Below are 18,884 nucleotides of genomic sequence, written 5' to 3' on the forward strand. Positions count from 1 at the left end.
AAATCACCATCCCTTTGCTATGTTCCCCAGCAGAAAAGATGAACCTGAGTAGAAAACTTGCTTGCTAATTGGTCTAATGCTCTTACTACATGACACCATGTATTATATTAAGGTATAACATTAATCCATCATTTTGTGTCTGTGTTTTTAAGTATGTAATTCTCTTCTCCAATTTGAGCCTAATTTAATGAGGACGGAGCTACTTAGCTTCTCAAAATGCTGAAATGACAGGCTACTGAGAGAAGTACGCCTTTCACTGTAAGTGAAGTTTCTTCGCCTTAACTGTGGCAAACGGAGCAGGCAGGTCTTCAGAGGATAAAAATCAAGTAAAAAGAGAGTGATTAAAATCCCGATTTGCTCAAAGGAAGTCAGAGGCAGTGGCATTTTGTGGAGTGGGCTTGGAGGGAAGAAAGAGCCTCTAAAAACTCCAAGTTTGGGAATGCTGTGAGACTGTGTGTATGTCGGGGGGTCGGGGGTAGGGGTGGCCAAGGGCATCTATATTCCCTTCCTTGGCAGGTTTCTAAATGACGGTTAGGTTCGTCTCAACTCAGCCAAATGGAATGACAGATCTTTTGGGCATGGAACAGCACATAAAAGTCAAAGTTGTGAATGCTTTCAGATAAAGTGGTCCAGTTCTGGAAGGAGATCTTGCCTCTGGCCCATGGTTTGCCCAAACTACCCAAGCGTACTTGGACAGGTCACTTAACTTCTTCCCTGGCTCTCAGGTCTCTTCATTTTTAAAATGACAGAACCCAGGTCAGTTGAGGCCCAGAACGACCTTCTAGACCGTGCTTCATGTCCAGATTAAACCAAGAGAGCGAGTTTCGTTTATATTTCCAAAAGATCATCCCCCACTCTCAAAGTGCTCGTTAAGTTGCAGGCATGGGCATACGTGGGCTTCATCACTGAAGTACAAAGTAAACCTCATCATGATGAGCTACTGGAATATCCTGGATGGGAAGAAAACTTAGCAGAGCCATTCTTACCACTCAGTTAAGGGTTCAGAGTTCACATATACGGCTTCCAGCAAGGTTTTATCACTTCAGTGCGAAAGAAAGCTCACTGTAGGATCATTCCCAGGGATCTAACCCAGTGTCAGAAGAACTCACCTTTATGTTTGAGATTGTTAAAGGTGTTAGAATCAGCACTGAAACTGAATGGCGACGCAGCAGGTACATTGAGATTGTTATAACGTGGAAAAAATGTTTTCTGCCCTCTCTTCTAACATCAAGCTCTCTAAGCTTAAGGAAACTGCAAGAGCCCTGTCATGCTTGCTTTGGGGTTTTTGGTCGGAGGCTGTTATGACTCTGTCAGGACCTTATCTGTGACATTCATACCCCCAGCAAAACGCACAGCATCTGGTCTTTAGGAAGCCCAGTAAAAATGGGGGCTCTGCTCAATTCTTATAAATTGGCTTTTTAAAAAAAGATGTTATTTATTTATTTGACAGAGAGACACACACACAATGAGAGAGGGAATACAAGCAGGGGGAGGGGGAGAGGGAGAAGCAGGCTTCCGGCTGAGCAGGGAGCCAGATGCGGGTCTCCATCCCAGGACCCCGGGATCATGACGTGAGCCGAAGGCAGACGCTTAACGACTGAGCCACCCAGGCACCCCTAGACTAGCTTTTAATAAAGGAATTTGAATTCCAATGGAATAGCTATCTGGGGAAGAAATGATCTGAAATAATCTCAACAATCAGACTCTAGTAACCTTCTAAATTTTGGTTCTCATGGCTTATTTTTGTTTTCATCAACTTTATTGTTATCCTGAGGCATCATAATTAGTGTATTGCCACAGGAACACATTTTAAGTGTCCAGCCATAAATTCTAACAAATGTATACCCCCATGGAACCGTGGCTCTCATTGGCATCTAGAACATTTCAATCACCCCTGATAGTTCCTTCATGTTCCATTTTGGTCAGTCCCCCGATCCCACACTGCAGGCAATTTAATACGTCGGTTTTGAACCAGCACTTTTCCGGCTTTCATTAATGCCTATTCATCAGTGCCAGAAATCCCACAAGTATATTGAGTTTTCACAGTCTTTATGGCCCAGACTTGGTGACTAAGGCACGCTCTTATTTAAGCTAGAAGGATTATCCCTTGAAGAAAAATGATAAACAAAGCTTTGGTTCTTGAGTACGTCATTGCATTCTTTTTTGACAGCCTTATCCTTAAAAGACAGTAGTTACTTCTGACAGGGGCAAGGGTTCTGTCTTTCTCACAGCAGACATTGGACATGACTCTTGCATTTCATCAGGTTTTGCCAAGTGCCATCTGTTTGACTAGTCTGGGTACAGCTCTGAGGGGAAGGGGAGCCCAAAGGACACCGTCTCTAAACCTAGGAGTTTAACAATTGATGAGGAATTATTTAAACTAGAGGGTTTATGGTGCACCTGGGTGGCTCAGTGGGTTAAAGCCTCTGCCTTCAGCTCACGTCATGATCCCAGGGTCCTCGGATCAAGCCCTGAATGGGGCTCCCCACTCAGCAGGGAGCCTACTTCCTCCTTTCTCTACCTGCCTCTCTGCCTACTTGTGATCTTTTTTTGTGTATCAAATAAATAAATAAAATCTTTAAAAAAAATAAAATAAACTAGAGGGTTTAGATTTTCCTGCATGCCTTCCCTCAGTGTCCTTCTCCCCTTTGAATTGGAATGGCAGGTTCTTTTGATTCTGTCTTGGAGACATCTCTTGATGGTCTGTGGCCAGGTCTCGCCGCCAGGTGAAGCTGCTCTCTAGTCTCACTTAGACTGTAGCCAGAGACTCCTGATGGCTAACTACCTCAGAGGCTTTCCCCTCGTGGCCAAACTTAACCAGAGGTCAGCGCTTAAAACTCTCCATCCAGTTTTGCCTCAGCTGCTCAAGATAGTCACTGACTGCTCACTTCCTCTTTTCTTTTCTTTTTTTTTAAATTTACAGATTTTCTTTACTTATTTGAGAGAGAGAGAGAGAGATTGCGAAGGAGAGCACAAGCAGGGAGGAGAGGGAGAGACAGGCTCCCATTGAGCAGGGAGCCCGATGCGGGACTCGATCACAGGGTCCTGGGATCATGATCTGAGCCAAAGGCAGATGCTTAACCGACTAAGACACCCAGCCTCCCTGACTGCTCACTTCTTATAGTCAGAGTGGAGACGTTTGAGGACGGCTTTCCAATCCTCTGCCCTCCCTTCCCCTCCTTCTCTGCAACATTCTGCACGCTCTCTGTAAGGTTTCCTCGGGACAGCTTCCTTCAGTTCCCCAGTTACTTCTTTCTCTGTGCTCCCTTAACAGGATTTTACAGTATCATCAGTTATGTCCTCTCTTCCACTTGATTAATGTAGCTTTTAGGCAAAGGGACTGTGTCTTGTGATTTCTGTATCTCAGTGTTGAGTCTAGGGCCCCGCACACAGCCAGAAAGCAAGGGACGCTGAATTACAGAAGGAGCAAGTGGGGGACCAAAGCAGTTAGTATGAGCTAACACAGCACAGGGAGGCGGGAAGTGCACGGCACACACTGGAAAGTGTGTGTGTTGAAGAACAGAAGAGTCCCAAATGGCTGCATCAGAGAGAAGTTGCGATTTGATATTAAAAATGTACTGGGTGGCTCAGCTGATTAAGCGTCCAACTCTTGGATCTGAGGGTCGAGCCCTGTGTCGGGCTCCACACTCAGTGGAGAGTTGAGTCTGCTTGAGGTTCTCTGTCTCTCTTTCTCTCTCCCTCTGCCCCTCCCTTGTACTTGCTCACGTGCACACACACACAACCTCTCTCTCTAAAATAAATAAATAAATAAATAAATAAAATCTTTAAAGATGTACACAAAACGTTCACACATATATACAGAAACTATTGCCAAATGGATATTTGCATTTGTTAATAAAATTGGCAACTACCCAATTGTCCAAGAATGACGACTGGCTGAATAAGTTACAGTACCTTCATATCACAGAATACTACATACACAATCACACAAAAGCGTGAAAGAATATAGAGCGACACAGAACTATGTTTCTGAGCCAGTGAAAAGAGGAGGTTACAAAATCATATCTAGGTTTTGGGTCCATTTTTGTAAAGAAAAAAGGTGGAAGACACTTCACCCAAACCCCAACAGTGGTTAGAATTGACTTATTTTTCCTTTTGCCTATCTTTCTAGGTTTTATAGTGGACACAGATCATGTTTCTAGCAAGTAAAAGGACTATTATAATAATCATGTATGGAAAATTTACTACCAATTTTGGAAATTTTGGAAAACAGTCAAATTTCGGAGTTATTTTCCAGGCCAGTTCAGTTCTCAACATACATGTCATTTGAAGTACTTGTAGAAAAGGATATCTATATATTGTATAAGCATTCTTTTTCTGGGTATTTCCATTCCTCATTTTTTTTCTTGTGCTCCTAAACACACTGACTTTACTTAGAAAATGTTTTTTGGTCAAGGTTTCATTATTGAGTTATTTCAAGTGATACAGTGTTTTGAACTATTTTGTATCCTTAAATTAAGTAGTAGAAGATGGTTACCCTCAAATCTCCTCTCATTGTTTGTGGAAGGCAAATAAAATCCCATTACAGCAAAAGAGCTCAAACTGACCACTTTTTTATATCTTTAAAATAGGCATTCAGATGATAGAAAATAAAAGACAGTTGCCATTAAGAGGTCCATAGAACTGCAATTACTTTTCAAGTTAGACTTTAAATAGACTCTCTTGATTATTTCTGTTTTAAGTGCCTTTTACAAGTTTTTCATTGGGTGATGACTGACACTGGAGCATTCCCCCAGGCGAGATACCAACTCTGGGGTCAGGAATCCCCAAAATCGTCAAAAAGGACAGAAGGAGCCCCAGTCAGGGCTGGAGAGATCCTGACGATACCACAGAGACTGGGGACTCTCCAGTTGGGCTGGTACCAGCTCTGCTGGGCAGCACTGGCAACATGATTGAGAGGTTCCATGAAAGATAAAAATGCAAGGCCCCTCGTTTTTAAAAAGTTGTAAAGTTCAGCATAGCCCCAGCAGAGTGATAAACCAACATGGTGTCCTTCTAAGTAAAGGACTATATGCAAAGGCTGCAGTCCCATATAGCCAGCCCCGCTGGTGAGCGACACTACCATGATACCTCAAAAGCTGCAATTCATCTAGACATAAACCCTCTCAACCATCTACGGCTTGGCACTTTCCTAAGCCCAGGAGAGTCAAGTGTGGGTAAATGAATTCATCAAAGTACTTGAAACTCTGACTTTATTGGTGCATAGAACTTCTATGTTCTATGCGAACACAGAACATAGAACTTCTATGTTCTATGTGATAATACTAAAAATGTTTCCGAAGAGGGTCGTTATTTATGACCACCGGATCATTCATCACTCCAATAAATCACTTCCATCCAATAAATCCTCACAGAACTCCTGCCAAGGGTAGACACTAGAAGTGCACAGAAGAATCACAGCCCCTCAATGTCTCCCATCTGTCAGGAGACAATCATGGATCTAGTTGATTGTTGGAGAGGGACGGCCAAGAGACATTTCCCAAGGAAGAAAACAACTCAGTTGAGTCATGAAGGAAAGATAGGAGTTGTCAGGAGTACCAGAGTGGAAAAGTGTTGAGAAGAAGGGACATTTCGGTGACGCACACACAACTGAAGTCAAGAATGATGATACTGGGTGCTCGCAGAAGGGCAAAGGGCTCAGTACTGTTAAATGAGAGGTTTAGAAGGGCAGAAGCTAAAGCTGTCTATTTTCAGAACCACTAGCAAATTACCATAGCCGTGATAAACAGAGCTAGAGTAAATGGAAAGCTGGGAATAAGTGAATGGATGAATTAGCTGAGAGAGAAGGAAGACTAGAGGAGTAGGAGGAAGAGGCTGTCCGAGTGGGGAGCTTTTTGTAATCTGTGAGAAGTTATTTAAGGAGCTCCCCACAGGTGACGGACAACATCATGGGGCCTGTCAAGGAGGCTTCACAGGTAAAATGATAGTGAGTATGGTGATGCAAAGCTGACGAGCACACTCCACTGCGCCTCAACATACCCTGAAGAGGCAGGAAAAGTGGGGGGTATAGGGGGTCTGTAGTGTCTGCACAAAATGCCCAGCAGTAGGTGGAAATTCCCCAAGACACCAGCACTCCTGTAAATCCATACTCTGAATCCCTGCATGCTGGATCAGAACTGACCCACGGAGAAGCTCAGAAGCTGTTACCCAACCTCATGGCACCCAGGAGTGAAGTCCTGTGTGAATGGGTGAGTAAGTGGCAATGAATCACTACCACCAACCATAGAAATTCGAATCCCCTGACTATTCCCTTCCTATAGGGAGTGGTGCTAAAGCCCTTCATTAATATATTCCTTTCTGGAAGGAATTAGCTATCTCATTGGTTTAGATTCCCTGTTTGAAAGAAATTGAATTTTACTTTATTTTGTTATTTATTCCTTTTTTTTTTTTTTAGAGAGAGCATGCCCACAGGTGGGTGTGGGTAGAGGGGCAGAGGATGAAGGAGAGAGAGAGGATCTCAAGCAGGTTCCAAGCAGGCTCCATGCACAAGCTCCTGACACAGGGCTCAATCTGATTTCATGTTCCCACGACCCTGAACTGAAATCAGGAGTTGGATGCTTAACTGACTGAGCCACCCAGGCACCCCCCGAAAAAACGGGGTTTTAAAAAAACATAATAATGACAACAACTTATATGTGACAAAGGCAAAGTCTTCTAAACCAGGAAGGCATCACAGTCAAAAAGAGGAAAAAAAGTGCTTACCCAACCCTCTCTCAGACTTTCTGAATCAGATTTTGGAGATGGAGCACTCAGCTGTTTGTGTTTATTTTTGGCTGTTTATTTTTAGAAACTCCCAAAGGGATTCTAATGCACAGTCAGGGCTGTAACATGTTTGTCTGGTTCTTGTAGGTTATTTTTCTTCTGGTGTTGGATCCTGGAATTTGGGAGTGAGTAGTTTTTGTAGGGCTCTAATCAACTGAAGGGATCCTAATTTCTTAGGCATAGAGGGTCATTTCATGGTCCCAAATTAAGCCCCGTGTGCCAGAAAGCACTTGTGTTCTTCCCAACGGAGATGGAGAGATTAATTTCCAGCACCTGAGGCTTCCTCCACGAGGGATTTGAGGCTCTGTGAGTGGCAGAAGGAACCCATATACGCACTAGACATGACATTAGAAGTTATGTTGGAATGGCTCACGTGGTTCGTCCAACAACTTGGCAGTTCAGCAGATAGGTGTGGGGTATGTATTGGGTGGCTGGTCCATGGCAGGGCTGGTGACACAGAAGGCAGTGCCCTAGCCCTCCAAGAGCTCATGGTCTGGTGGGAAAACAAGGAATTCGTATCTCCCATTTTTTCAGAGAGGAAGTGGGGTTCAAAAGGGCTGCAGAGCTTATGTAAGGTGAGACAGTAAAGGTTGGAATTGGAATATTTCATCCGGTCTCCTCCCAAAGCCACTGTAGGATATTGCTTCCCAAAGTAACAGGCAAATGTGACAAGGAGGAGATAGGATGTCACAGTCCACCATGGCTTCCCAAAGTAACAGGCAAATGTGACAAGGAGGAGATAGGATGTCCACAGTCCACCATTGAGTCCACCACAGTCCACAGTCCACCAGAGACTGCAGAAGTTATCCTGAAGATGGTGGGAGCTCAAGAATTCAGGGCTTTATGGGGCCATGGAAACCTTTGCTCAGGACCACCGTCTGTAAACCAGATGGCTTAAGAGGAGTGACCTAAACTTTTTGAACCTCAGTTTCTCCATCTGAGGTGAGACTGTCAGTGGCTCTTTGGCCATAATAAGATTACATGTGTCAGCATGTGGGACTCTCTGCAGACAGGCTTTAAGCACAATATTATATTTTTTGATATCCCCAAGAGACAAAGGGTTTCAGCCACAGCATGGTCCAGAAATGGCTTATGTCTCCAAGTCTTTAGGGGATTATTTAATTTTTATGAAAATTTTAATAGTTTCTCAGCCACTTTCAAAGATCTAATACTTTAGAGAATAACAGTGCTTTGGGGAAGAAAAAAACCACATTAAATCACTGACCTATGCAGCTTAGAGGTAACAAGCTCTAAGGCATTAGGAAAGACATAGAAAAATGGTATGTAAGAGCATACAGGCTGAATCAGAATTGAATTCCTCTTGAGTCATCTGATAGAAATTACTAGAATACAGAAAAGAGCCTTGGACTGAGATGTCAGGATACCCTCCTTTTAGATCCCATTCTGCCAGTAAGAAAGTCATCTTGGATACGTCTCTTTATCTAAGGGTCTCAGTTTCTTCTTCGGGATTAGAAAGGGTTTGAATGGATTTTGTTTCAGGGCTTTCTCAGTGTAATATCTCAAGATCTACTAGGGTCTGATGCCTATGGCTCCAGAGAAAATCCAGGAAACCATGAGAACAGCGACAAGGAGCAGCCAATGCTGTGGTATTACCACTCACCATGCCACACCAAAGCAACAAGTTCTCAGCTTGGCTGAACCACTCCTCCTTGAGGGAGGGCCCTGTTTTTATTGCCACTGCCCTGCACGACAGTTCTTCTTCCTCCCAGAGTGGAGCCTGTGGGAGGGTAATGGCAATGGCAAGAGATTCTTAAGGATATGTGGACAGAATTCAGAAGGCCCATACACTTGCATTAAAGTGATCATTCTCTATTGCTCCATGCCAAATTACCTCACAACTTAGCATGAAACAACATATTTAATATCTCACGAGTTCTCTGGGGGCAGGGATCCAGGCATGGCTTAGCTGGCTGGCTATGCTCAAGGTTTCTCATTTCCCTGTTGAGTGGGGCTGCACCTTCATCTGAAGGCTCAAATGGAGGTAGGGGTCCACTTTCAAGCTCCCTCATCTAGTTGCCAATAGGGATTCAGTCTTTTGTCATGTGGGCTTCTCATAGACCTACCTGGATATCATAGCTCTCTTCCCCAAGGTGAGTCATTCAAAGGAGGGAGAGAGAGTTCTATGCAAAGAATTGTGTCTCCCTGAAATCCATATGTTGATGTCCTAATCCTGATGTGACTGTATCTGGAGATGGGGTTTTTAGGAGATATTAAGTTAAATGAGGTCATAAGGTTGGGGTCCTGATTTAATAAGATTTGTGGTCTATAAGAAGAGGAAGACAGAGCTCTTTCTTTCTCTACTACATACACCAAGGAAAGAACATGTGAGCCTAAGGATGCAGTGAGGTCCTTACAAGATTGATGTGAATGACACTCCCTTGAGTTTGTCCCATGAAGATGTAGGAATCTGCTAGCCCAGAGTTCTCAGCGTGCTTTTCTGTCATAGTTCCAGCACCTACTCCACAATACTTTGCTGAGAACTTATCTCCTCTCTTGACTTTTCTTCCCAGATCACTTTTCATGGCTCTCAGTAAGTGGCACATACACAAGGCTAGGATGAGTCAGAAGAGATTAAAAAACAATGGGAGAGATCCATGTAATGTGGTTTGGTAGAAAGATCTCTGCTTAACAACCCACATGGGTTATTTTTATGAACATTACTCAATAAATAATCTCTGCTCCTTCATAAGGAGCTACCCTCTTGGAACAAATAATGCTCCAAGATACGGGGCCAGTCATTCAGTTCCTCTGACAAGATTGGTGCTTTGGAAAAACAAATTCATTCCGGTATCTGCTCCATGAGAGCACAGCGCAGGAGCCATAATATCAACTCCCTCATTAAATACTCAGAAAATGAACCCCCAACATGAACAGCAAGTTTACATTATTATAGTGAATGACAGCACAAAATTAAGAATTCTGAGGGCTATGGCAATACAAATATTTGGGTCAAAATAGGAAAGTTCTGCCACAAGATCATCACTTTTTTCTGTCTCTTTCCTGTACTCTGTTAATATGAGGACCTAACCATTCACTTTAGAGGGAAAGGCATCATTCTGGAAGACTCTAAGAAAGACTTTCTGTATTTTCTGTTAATTCATTCCTTAATGTAATGCACCACCTACACAGCCCTCACTGGGAGAGGCATTTCTTCTCATTTCTTGGTGAATTCCTCTCACTTTTCTTTAAGCCCTTGAAGTGAACTCCCTGCTGGTTTTAATTATTATGTGTTATGGTGTGAACCTCTTTGGGTTCATCTTGCTGGGGCTTTTTGTGCCTCCTGGACCTGGATGTCTGTTTCCTTCCCTGGGTTAGTGAACTTGTTAGCTATTATTTCTTCAAATCAGTTTTCTACCCCTTTCTCTGTCTCTTCTCCTTCTGAGTCCCCTTTAATGCAAATGTTATATGCAACATGCTTGATATTGTCCCAGAGGTCACTTAAACTACCCTCATTCTTTAAAATTCTGTTTTTGGCTCTTTAGTTTGGGTAATTTCTGTTACCCTGTCTTGTAGCTCACCAATTCATTCTTCTGCATCATCTAATCTGCTGCTGATTCCCTCTATTTTTCATTTCAGTTACTGTATTTTTCAACTCTGACTGGTTCTCTTTTATATTTTCTATTTCTTTGTTAAAGTTCTCACTCTGTTCTTCCACTCTTCAGTCCAGTGAGGATCTTTTTGACCATTATTTTGAACTCCTTATCAGGTAGATTGCTTATTTCTGGTTCTTTTAATTTTAAGTTTTAAAAATTTTTTTTCATTTGGATCATATTCCCTGCCATGTCATTTTGTTGGCTCTCAGTGTGCTTTTTCTTCTCTTCTCTCTCTCACTCTTTTTTTTTTTTTAAGGTTTTATTTATTTGAGAGAGAGAGCATGAGCAAGGGGGGTGTAGGCAGAGAGAGAGGGAGAAGTAGACTCCCTGCTAAGCAGGGAGCCTGATGTGGGGCTTGATCCCAGGACCCCAAGATCATGACCCAAGCAGAAGGCAGATGATTAATCAACTGAGCCATCCAGGCACCCCCTCTGTGTTTGTTTTTGTGTTAGGTGGATCAGCTGTGTTTCCCAGTCTTGAAGGAGTGGCCTTATGTAGAGGGCCCCTGCTGGTGTCCAGAATCAGGGGTGTCGCCTGTGTGGACTGTGTGGCTGGGCCGTGACAGCTGTGGGTGCACTGGTGTGGCTAGCTGAGAGGTCCACCTATGGCCTCTCCTGGTGTGCTGGTGGGGAGGGCTGCTCCCCTTCCACCTCTCCCCCTTTTCTCCTATGCCACGAGAGTCACTTTGAGTAATGGCCATGCTCCTACTTTTTAAATCCCAAAGCCACAACTCTAATTTTGGCCCTTGTGGTCTTTTTCAATACCCTCCTGGGAGCTTTCCTCACCTTCAATTTAGAGGCTTCTGTCAGATTAGCATTTCCCAAACCTAGAATTGATGAGTTCTTTTCTCAGAAGTACTCAGTAGCTCTTTTCCACTGATTGGTTTAAGTACACAATCCTGGCCTGTTTGAACCACCACAGTCAAGCCCAGATGACTTTTCTCATCTCATTTACTTCTTTCCATCCCGGCTAACACGATACTCTCCCAGTTATTGAGTTGGGTCCATATGTTCCAACTTCACAAGCTTATCCTCATGGTTCCTGTCTTCCTAATGCCTTCCTACCACTGCCTGTTGAAATCTTATTCGCTCTGGGAGCTCTGCCTTTTGTTAAATGTGTGTGTGCTCCTGATTCATGTTCTTCATTCCTGCATATGACCTGAGGCCTGGCACTGCGTATTCCTCATCTTGGAGAATCTTGCGTTTCCTTCTGTAGTGTCTTCTACATAGCTACTCACTAAATTTCTGTTAAATTGAATGGAAAATAATTGTAATGTGTGTTATGAATCCCCAAGTTTCTCTGAAATCCCTAAAAGATGTTCCAACCCTTGCAGGAAATAGTCAATAAGAAAGAAGTAAGTGAGTTGCTTATTAGAACCTTTCTTTGTTTTATGTCCCCGGTCCATAACAGGAAGAATATGTCTTCTTGCATCTCAAATATGTTGGAAATTGTCCTCTCAATAAATCATGAGCTATAGCATATTTTGTAGAGCATGTTTACATTTTATTTTCATATAACTTTGCCTAAAATGGTCACAGACTTTAGTTCTGATATTCATCACTGCACGTTTCCTTTGTTAGCTTAGAAAACCCTCAAAATTAGGAAGCTGGACACAAATCCTATCTATATGAGGTAGACTAAATAGGGAGATCTTAACCCCAAAGAGGTAGTACAACAAAAGATCCCCTAATCTTTACTCAAAGGATCACATTTTTAAGCATGTTAGGTCATAAAGTCATGCCATTAGTTTATGGGATTGAGGATATTTCCATTTTACAGGAAGACTAAAGCTTTGATATTAAAATCTAGACAGTTGCCATACTATTTCTTAGAGCTCATAAAATGGGTGTTGAATTTATCTTGTCCTCCTCTGTTTTGATTTTGTTCCTAGTGTAGGCAATTATTCTAACATTAGTCTGGTTGTATTATGAATAATGAATTCAGCATAGGAAAGAGATGTTTGGCTAAAAGTAATAATATTTTTTCAAATTAGAAAATCAGGCTATGAAAGTTTAGCAAGTCTATATAAAAGTTTTGAATTCATGAAGTTATAGAATCAGATTTCAGAGGAATATGCCCTTGTCTTTTCTCTGTAATTTACAGTGACTTAGTATATGCTGTAGCTAAATGGTGATGAAGTAATTTATATCTTCAGGTAAAAGAATATGCTGAACAAAAGAAGTTTCATGAACCAAACAGTCCCATCATCTACACAGATGGAGCCAATGTTCTTTCCTCGGACCAAAAACCAATTGGGGCGAATCTCAAGGGAATGGGCAACTGGGATGGATCTTTGTTTCATGAAAAAAGCCAATCTCAGAAAATGATAAACTATATAATTCTTTTTAAATAATGTTTTTGAAATAATAAAATTATATATATGGAGATTAATGGTTGCTGGCGGGTTAGAGTTTGGGAAGGAAGCACCAGGAGGAGGTTGGTGTGGTGATGAAGGGGTGACAGGGGGGAACCCTGTGATGGTGGTTACATGAAGCTACACAAGTGATAAAATTGTATAGAACTAGACACTCACACACACACATGCACACACCAAATCAGATAGTGTACTACATTATACAAGATGTCCTTACTGGGGGAAAGTGCTGGGTGAAAGGAACATGTGACTTTCTGTACATGTTTTTTTTTTTTTTGGCAATGGCCTATAAACCTCTTACTATTTCAAAATAAAATTTTTTAAAAAATCAGCTATTTTCTTGTCCTAAAGAGGCCCAGAGGGTCAGGCAGTAGCATAAATTAATTAATTTATAATTAATTAATCAATTAAATTAATTAAATCAATTCATAATCAATCAAATTAATCAGTCAATTTAATTAATTAATTCATAGATAATTAATTAAATTAATGTTAATAATTAACATTAATCGAAGTGGCTGGAAATAGAGTGGGTAAGTGATGCTCCTGCTTCTCCTACAACTCCTGTCACTATGGAGCTGTGTACATGAAGTCTTCTGAGGGCTGTTGCTGTTTTGATAATATGCTAGAAACTGGAATTTTGAATAAAAATCTCCTGACATTTATTGACAATGGGGTCAAACTTTTTAGAACACCATTAAGCCAAACTAAAGACACCAGAGGGCTGGATTCAGTCTCATGATGAATGTACAAACTCAGCTTCGGCTCAGAGGTTCAACTTGGCCCCGAAATGAACTGTCCACTGGATGAGCTGGTGATCTCAGTACACAGCTCAAGCTCCTCTGTGGTCCGTCATGACAGATGAGAAAGAAAGTGTTCTGATCGGGCTGCTAAAGAAAATGGCCGAGGCCACACTGATGCCCAGGGACTCGGAGGAAGTTGGCTTGATGAGAGCTGAGACTGATGCCTCCGTTGTTGGAATCCCCCTGCAGGCTCTGGCCAGGACTGGCACACCCACTTCCTCGGCCTGAGACATGGTCAGGTGCCTACTCTGCATTTTCATGTGTTCATTTGTTCGTTTTAGCTATCTCAGTTCTTTTATTTTTTTATAGCTCAATGAGTTGTACGAAAACTGAGAAATAGAAACTAGGTTGCTATGCTAGAATTTTTCGGAGACAGACACTACGGTTGGGGAAAGTTTATTACATGAGCAGCACTCACAACCTCAGGATCTACCTGAAGAGCTGAACGTGAGACTTTGGCTAATGAGTGCAAATGAGCAAAGGCAGGTGCTGATGAGATCATTATTCTGGTTTTGGTCCTTTCAAGGCTTTATCATCTCTTCCCAGCTAAAGGCCCAGAGTCTAGTCATCCCTCTGCCCCAACTCCCAACCTGGATGGCTGACTCAGAAGAAGCAAAAAGGTGGATGGAGCTAACTGTATGTTCTTCAGTACAAGCCACATCTGGGAGCCCGTAACATCCCCCCACTGTCCACTGGTCATGCTACCCTGTGCCCTAATCAGTCTCCTTCTGTCTTCAGTCTCTGGGAGACAGAACTGACCCAACTCCTTCATGAAGGAAATGAGTAGAAACATTTCCATTTTTAAAAATTAGGATTTTAATATAACTTAATTGAAAAAAAAATCAATCTTAACATTTCATCTATGGCTCAACTACACATTCTCAAATTTAAATTATTACAAGATTTATTTGCATAATTTCCATTTATGTTTTCCCCCCAGAAGTCTCCTCCTACAAGTCCAGAGAATGTTTTCTAGTGATCCTTTAAAAAAGAGTATTTGTACAAGACAGCGGTGGAGCAAGGTGAGAAACATACATGAACCTGGGTGCTTGGGGCCTTGTTTTGGAAGGAACTTGAAATACAGTTACAAAGAGAACAAAAAGAGTATCTGTAGGTACTCCATAATTATAAATCCCAAATGAGTCTTTTCCGGCTCACCATTTTTTACCAAGCTTTACATAATATGCAGACTTTTACAGGGTTGGTTCTTCGCCTGGAAAATTATGTTAATGAGATAAGAGCAATAATTTGAAGTAGCCACTAATTTCTTGAAGGGGAAATACGCAGAGACCCCAGGTTCTATGCTTGTTTTCAACTAATTATCATATATTTACTTTTCCATTAGTCCAATAATTTTTCTTTCAATTCAGAATTAAGCAATAAGACACTGAATTCTATAAAGGCCTGTTTAGCATCGCAGACACACCCCATCATTCGCTTGTCCTCTGATTTACAGCTCTTAAAATGCACACGCAAGAGGCTCTCTATATGCCCTTTTGTATTTACACTCCATCATGCAGTCACCTCGATAACTTATGCATTCTCCAAAGGACTACCTGCAATTAACTCCAGTCTTCTCTAACCCACCATCTCATTATGCAAAGTGGATTTGAACACAAACTTTATTAGCAACTTTCACTTCAAATTCCTTCTTACTTCCACCACCCTCACTCTGTCTAGTAACGTCAGGATCTATGTGACCAAAAGACTATTGGAAAGCGGCAGTTAAAAAAAATTGACATTGGACCGGCAGCCCATTTAGTAATTGTTCTTTGCACTAGGGGGCTCTCCCATAAATCGCGATTGTCATATGTCAGCTGAAGCATGTGATGCAATTCTTTATAGAAATGGAAATGAATTCTTTTGGCCACGCGACACAGCATTTTAACTGTGTTCAGGAGGAATGGGCAAATAAGAAAGCTATTATTTTTATTCTAAAGGTTAAAAAAGCAAACAAATCCCAAACTCTTTGTTAAAAGGCAAGGACATTAAAAGCATCACTTCTTTAGATGCTGGAAAGTGGGGAGGACACCTTGCGGAGTTCTTGTGCACATGTGGAGTGTATCAGGAGAAGAGCTGACACGTGGTCATTGGTTTAATGCCAAGGAACCCAGGTCGGCGGGTGACACCAAAGGAAAGGTGAAGATATGCCAAGTGCATAAAACATGGAGGCATTCCATCAATGCAACTGACTTACCAACGTCAGGATCCACAGCTTGAACTCTGGTCAACAGGGCCTTAGTGGCTGTGTTCTCATAGACACAGGCATTGTAGTGGTCGGAAGAAAACACAGGTGGGTTATCATTCACGTCCTCCAGGATCAGGTGGATGTCGGACTGGCAGAACCTACCACCTCCGTCAGTGGCCCTGGCAGTCAGGCTGTACATGGGGACCCTTTCCCGGTCCAAGAGAGCCAAGGTTTTTAACTCACCTGTGAAAATAAATGGCCTGGCTTTTCAAAAAACCCTCTTTCTTTGAAGAGCAGAGAACCAAGTTTATAAAGAATCCCCAACACAGGAAGGAGCAATGACATTTGGCCCAGGCGTCTCATACTTCGAAAGACAGAGGAAATTCAATGTTAAGCACCAGGGAAACATTTATGGGATTCTCGAGGCAACAACAAATCAACTGTGTGGCCTTTAAATTAATTAATCCCATTGTGAAACCTCTGGTATCAGGATTTCCTTCTTTTGGCTACCTTGGAAGGCTCTATGCCCCTTGAAACCTCTGAAAACATGTTCTGGGGACCAGCAAAGCATGTCTCTAGATTTCTGCTCAATTTTCAGAAAAAACATAGCGAATGGACGAGCATCCTTAGTTCTCCTATGGTCAGACATGTCAATAATCCACAGACCCAGAAGGGGCTGGGTCTCTGCTTCCAGAGACTCAGTATCTTCTTATTCCATGTTTTAGAGGGAAACAATCAAAGCAGAAGCTGGTTTTAGCAGAAAAAGGTCTGGAAGGAATTCTGTCGTGATGGGGTAAACCTGACTTGCCGAGATATAGAAGGGCCTGTGGTTGTTGGGGGGAGGACTCTTGGTGGAGGAATATTTGCAGAGTTTGGATCGGCAGGTAAGTCATGTCTGTACTTTATCCACTGGGTCATCTATGCTCGTGCTGGGCATCAGTCCCTGTGGAGACTCGAGGTGGTTGTTTAAATTTCAATGGACAATGGCAACGAGCAGAGACAGACCCGAATAAACGCGATTTGGGGAAAAGTATGACTCCTGAAGTGTAATTATTGTTAAATACAATTAGTAGACCTTCCAACCAAGCCATCTAGGCTTATAAAGCATTTCCTTCTGTGGCCTCCTTGCTGAGGCCAGTTCTCAAACACGGTTTGGACTACTTCCTTCTCCTGCTCAGAAACTTCCAGGGGTTTTTCATTGGGGCCTCAGGGACCCCCCACGATTGGCCTGCAGTTCCTCCGCCCATCACCAGCCCTTCCACAACTCTTCTTGCCAGGGACAATGTCACAAGCGGCCCTCCCCGGCTGTGCTGTGCTCGCTGTTCCTGCCGCCGCTACGGCCTGCAGGAACCTACTTTCGTTTCTAGAATCCTGCCTCGGTCAGATGCTAGCTCTTCTTTAAAACAGTTTCCTCTTACCCCTTGTGAGAATATCAGCGCCTTTTTCCTCTGTGCCCAGATATAACTCCCTTAATACCATTCTAGGATACTCATCTCATTCTGCCTATTATTATTATTATTATTAGCTTACTGGTCTGTGTTTCCCACTGGCTTATGATATCCCGTGGACATGGCTGGTTCTGTAGCCTATCGCAGATATCCCATCAAGTGCTTTTATATCTACTAGTTACTCAATGAATGTTAGCTATTTAATAAATAATTGCTAGGTCTATGTAGCCAAGCAGTATATTTCCGTGTAGCTAAGTGCTTCCTAGTAGGACCCAGCTGACACGGGAGAGGGGCAGGGAAAAGCCATCATCTTTGGTGGCTCAATAGTTAGTTATTATTCATTAGGACCAAACACAACATTGGAAATGTGCAAATTATTCAGTCTTTACACCTCATTTAAAATTTGCCATTGGACGAGCCATCCAGTATACAGCACTGAAATGACATACCTCCATTAAGAAATGTCTTTTCCATTAGCTCTGGCCCTCAATGTGGGCATCTGCCGTTAACATACCCAACGTCTGACCTTATAAATTTTGCCTGAATATCAAGGCTAATCTGAGGGCTCATAGCTTTGGAGAAACTAGGCAGGAATATTTAATAAAAACCAGACAAGTGTATTAATAAGCATTGGGAAGGGACCCAAAAGGGATTTCAAGAGAGAAAAACTCTTCCTTCCTATGCACTGCTGTCTGGTTTGCAACTTACATTTGTGATGTAACTCTATATTCTTTACAGAGCAGATTCCTAAATCAGATATGAAAAACAGGAAAACCACATCTGATTACTTGATGCTAATAAATGTAAGGAAAGTCAGGGCAAATTTTATAGGCTAAATACATCTTCAGACACCAAGTGTGACTAGCATTTTTTAGGGTCCTAGAGAGCAAGGGCATCATAACAAAGTTCTTGGATGCTAACTACCCACTAGTGATGAGACCACATGAGAATTCAACTTTTCTCACGGATTAGCAATGGCATTTCCCCAAGGAATACATTTGACCTTACCACTTTCTGGATCTAGAAAAAATTCGTCATTTCCAGATCCATAGAGTGAGTATTGTATATCTCCATTGGACCCAATGTCGGCATCCTTGGCACTGACTTTCAGGATAATTTTATTTGACGGAATGTCTTCAGGAAATAAAGCTGTATATGCAACCTGCCAAAGTAAAGAAAGGTAATGAAGTCATTAGTATTTGTGAGGCGATAGCCATCTTTCACATTATAAATGGTTTCTTTAAAAATGCATTCATATTATTTAGCTCTGGCTATTTCTCCCTTCACTACAGAGCTATCTTACAATATATGATGAAATGTGGTATGTCTTTTGCCCTGCCCTAGTCCCCGGCCAATCTCATTCATTCGACAAATACTGATTGAGTCCCTCCATGTGCTAGGTACGATTTAGATGCTAGGACTACAAGGGTGAAGAAAGCAGACAAAGGTCCCGCCACGTGTTGATCACGATCCCCTTTTCTGTTAAGCACCAGGGATTCTTTGGACCCTTCCACTCTTTAAAGAGTTCCATGTCTGGCATTCGTATGATAGAGTCAATCTATTTGCAACGGTTTTCTAAGCTATAGACTACCAATATTGTCTCTTGGTCCACATAGTAAGGCAAAGGTAAATTAACAGAGATTTAAGTTCAGTAAAAAAGAAAATAAAATTTGC

General features: G+C 42.2%; 1 protein-coding gene across 5 annotated transcripts in view; it reads right to left on the reverse strand.

The window, feature by feature from the left end:
• FAT3 (FAT atypical cadherin 3) overlaps nucleotides 1–18,884 on the reverse strand; it is a 648,153-nt gene that overhangs the window by 66,394 nt on the left and 562,875 nt on the right. For all 5 annotated transcript variants that reach the window (XM_032359439.1, XM_032359437.1, XM_032359438.1 and 2 more), the window contains 2 exons: nucleotides 18,219–18,372; nucleotides 15,772–16,005 (listed from right to left, as the gene is read on the reverse strand). In XM_032359439.1, coding sequence (XP_032215330.1) covers nucleotides 15,772–16,005; nucleotides 18,219–18,372 — 388 coding nt within the window. The remainder of the gene's footprint in view (nucleotides 1–15,771; nucleotides 16,006–18,218; nucleotides 18,373–18,884) is intronic.

Source organism: Mustela erminea, chromosome 9, assembly GCF_009829155.1.
Source record: "Mustela erminea isolate mMusErm1 chromosome 9, mMusErm1.Pri, whole genome shotgun sequence".
Taxonomy (NCBI): Eukaryota; Metazoa; Chordata; class Mammalia; order Carnivora; family Mustelidae; genus Mustela; species Mustela erminea.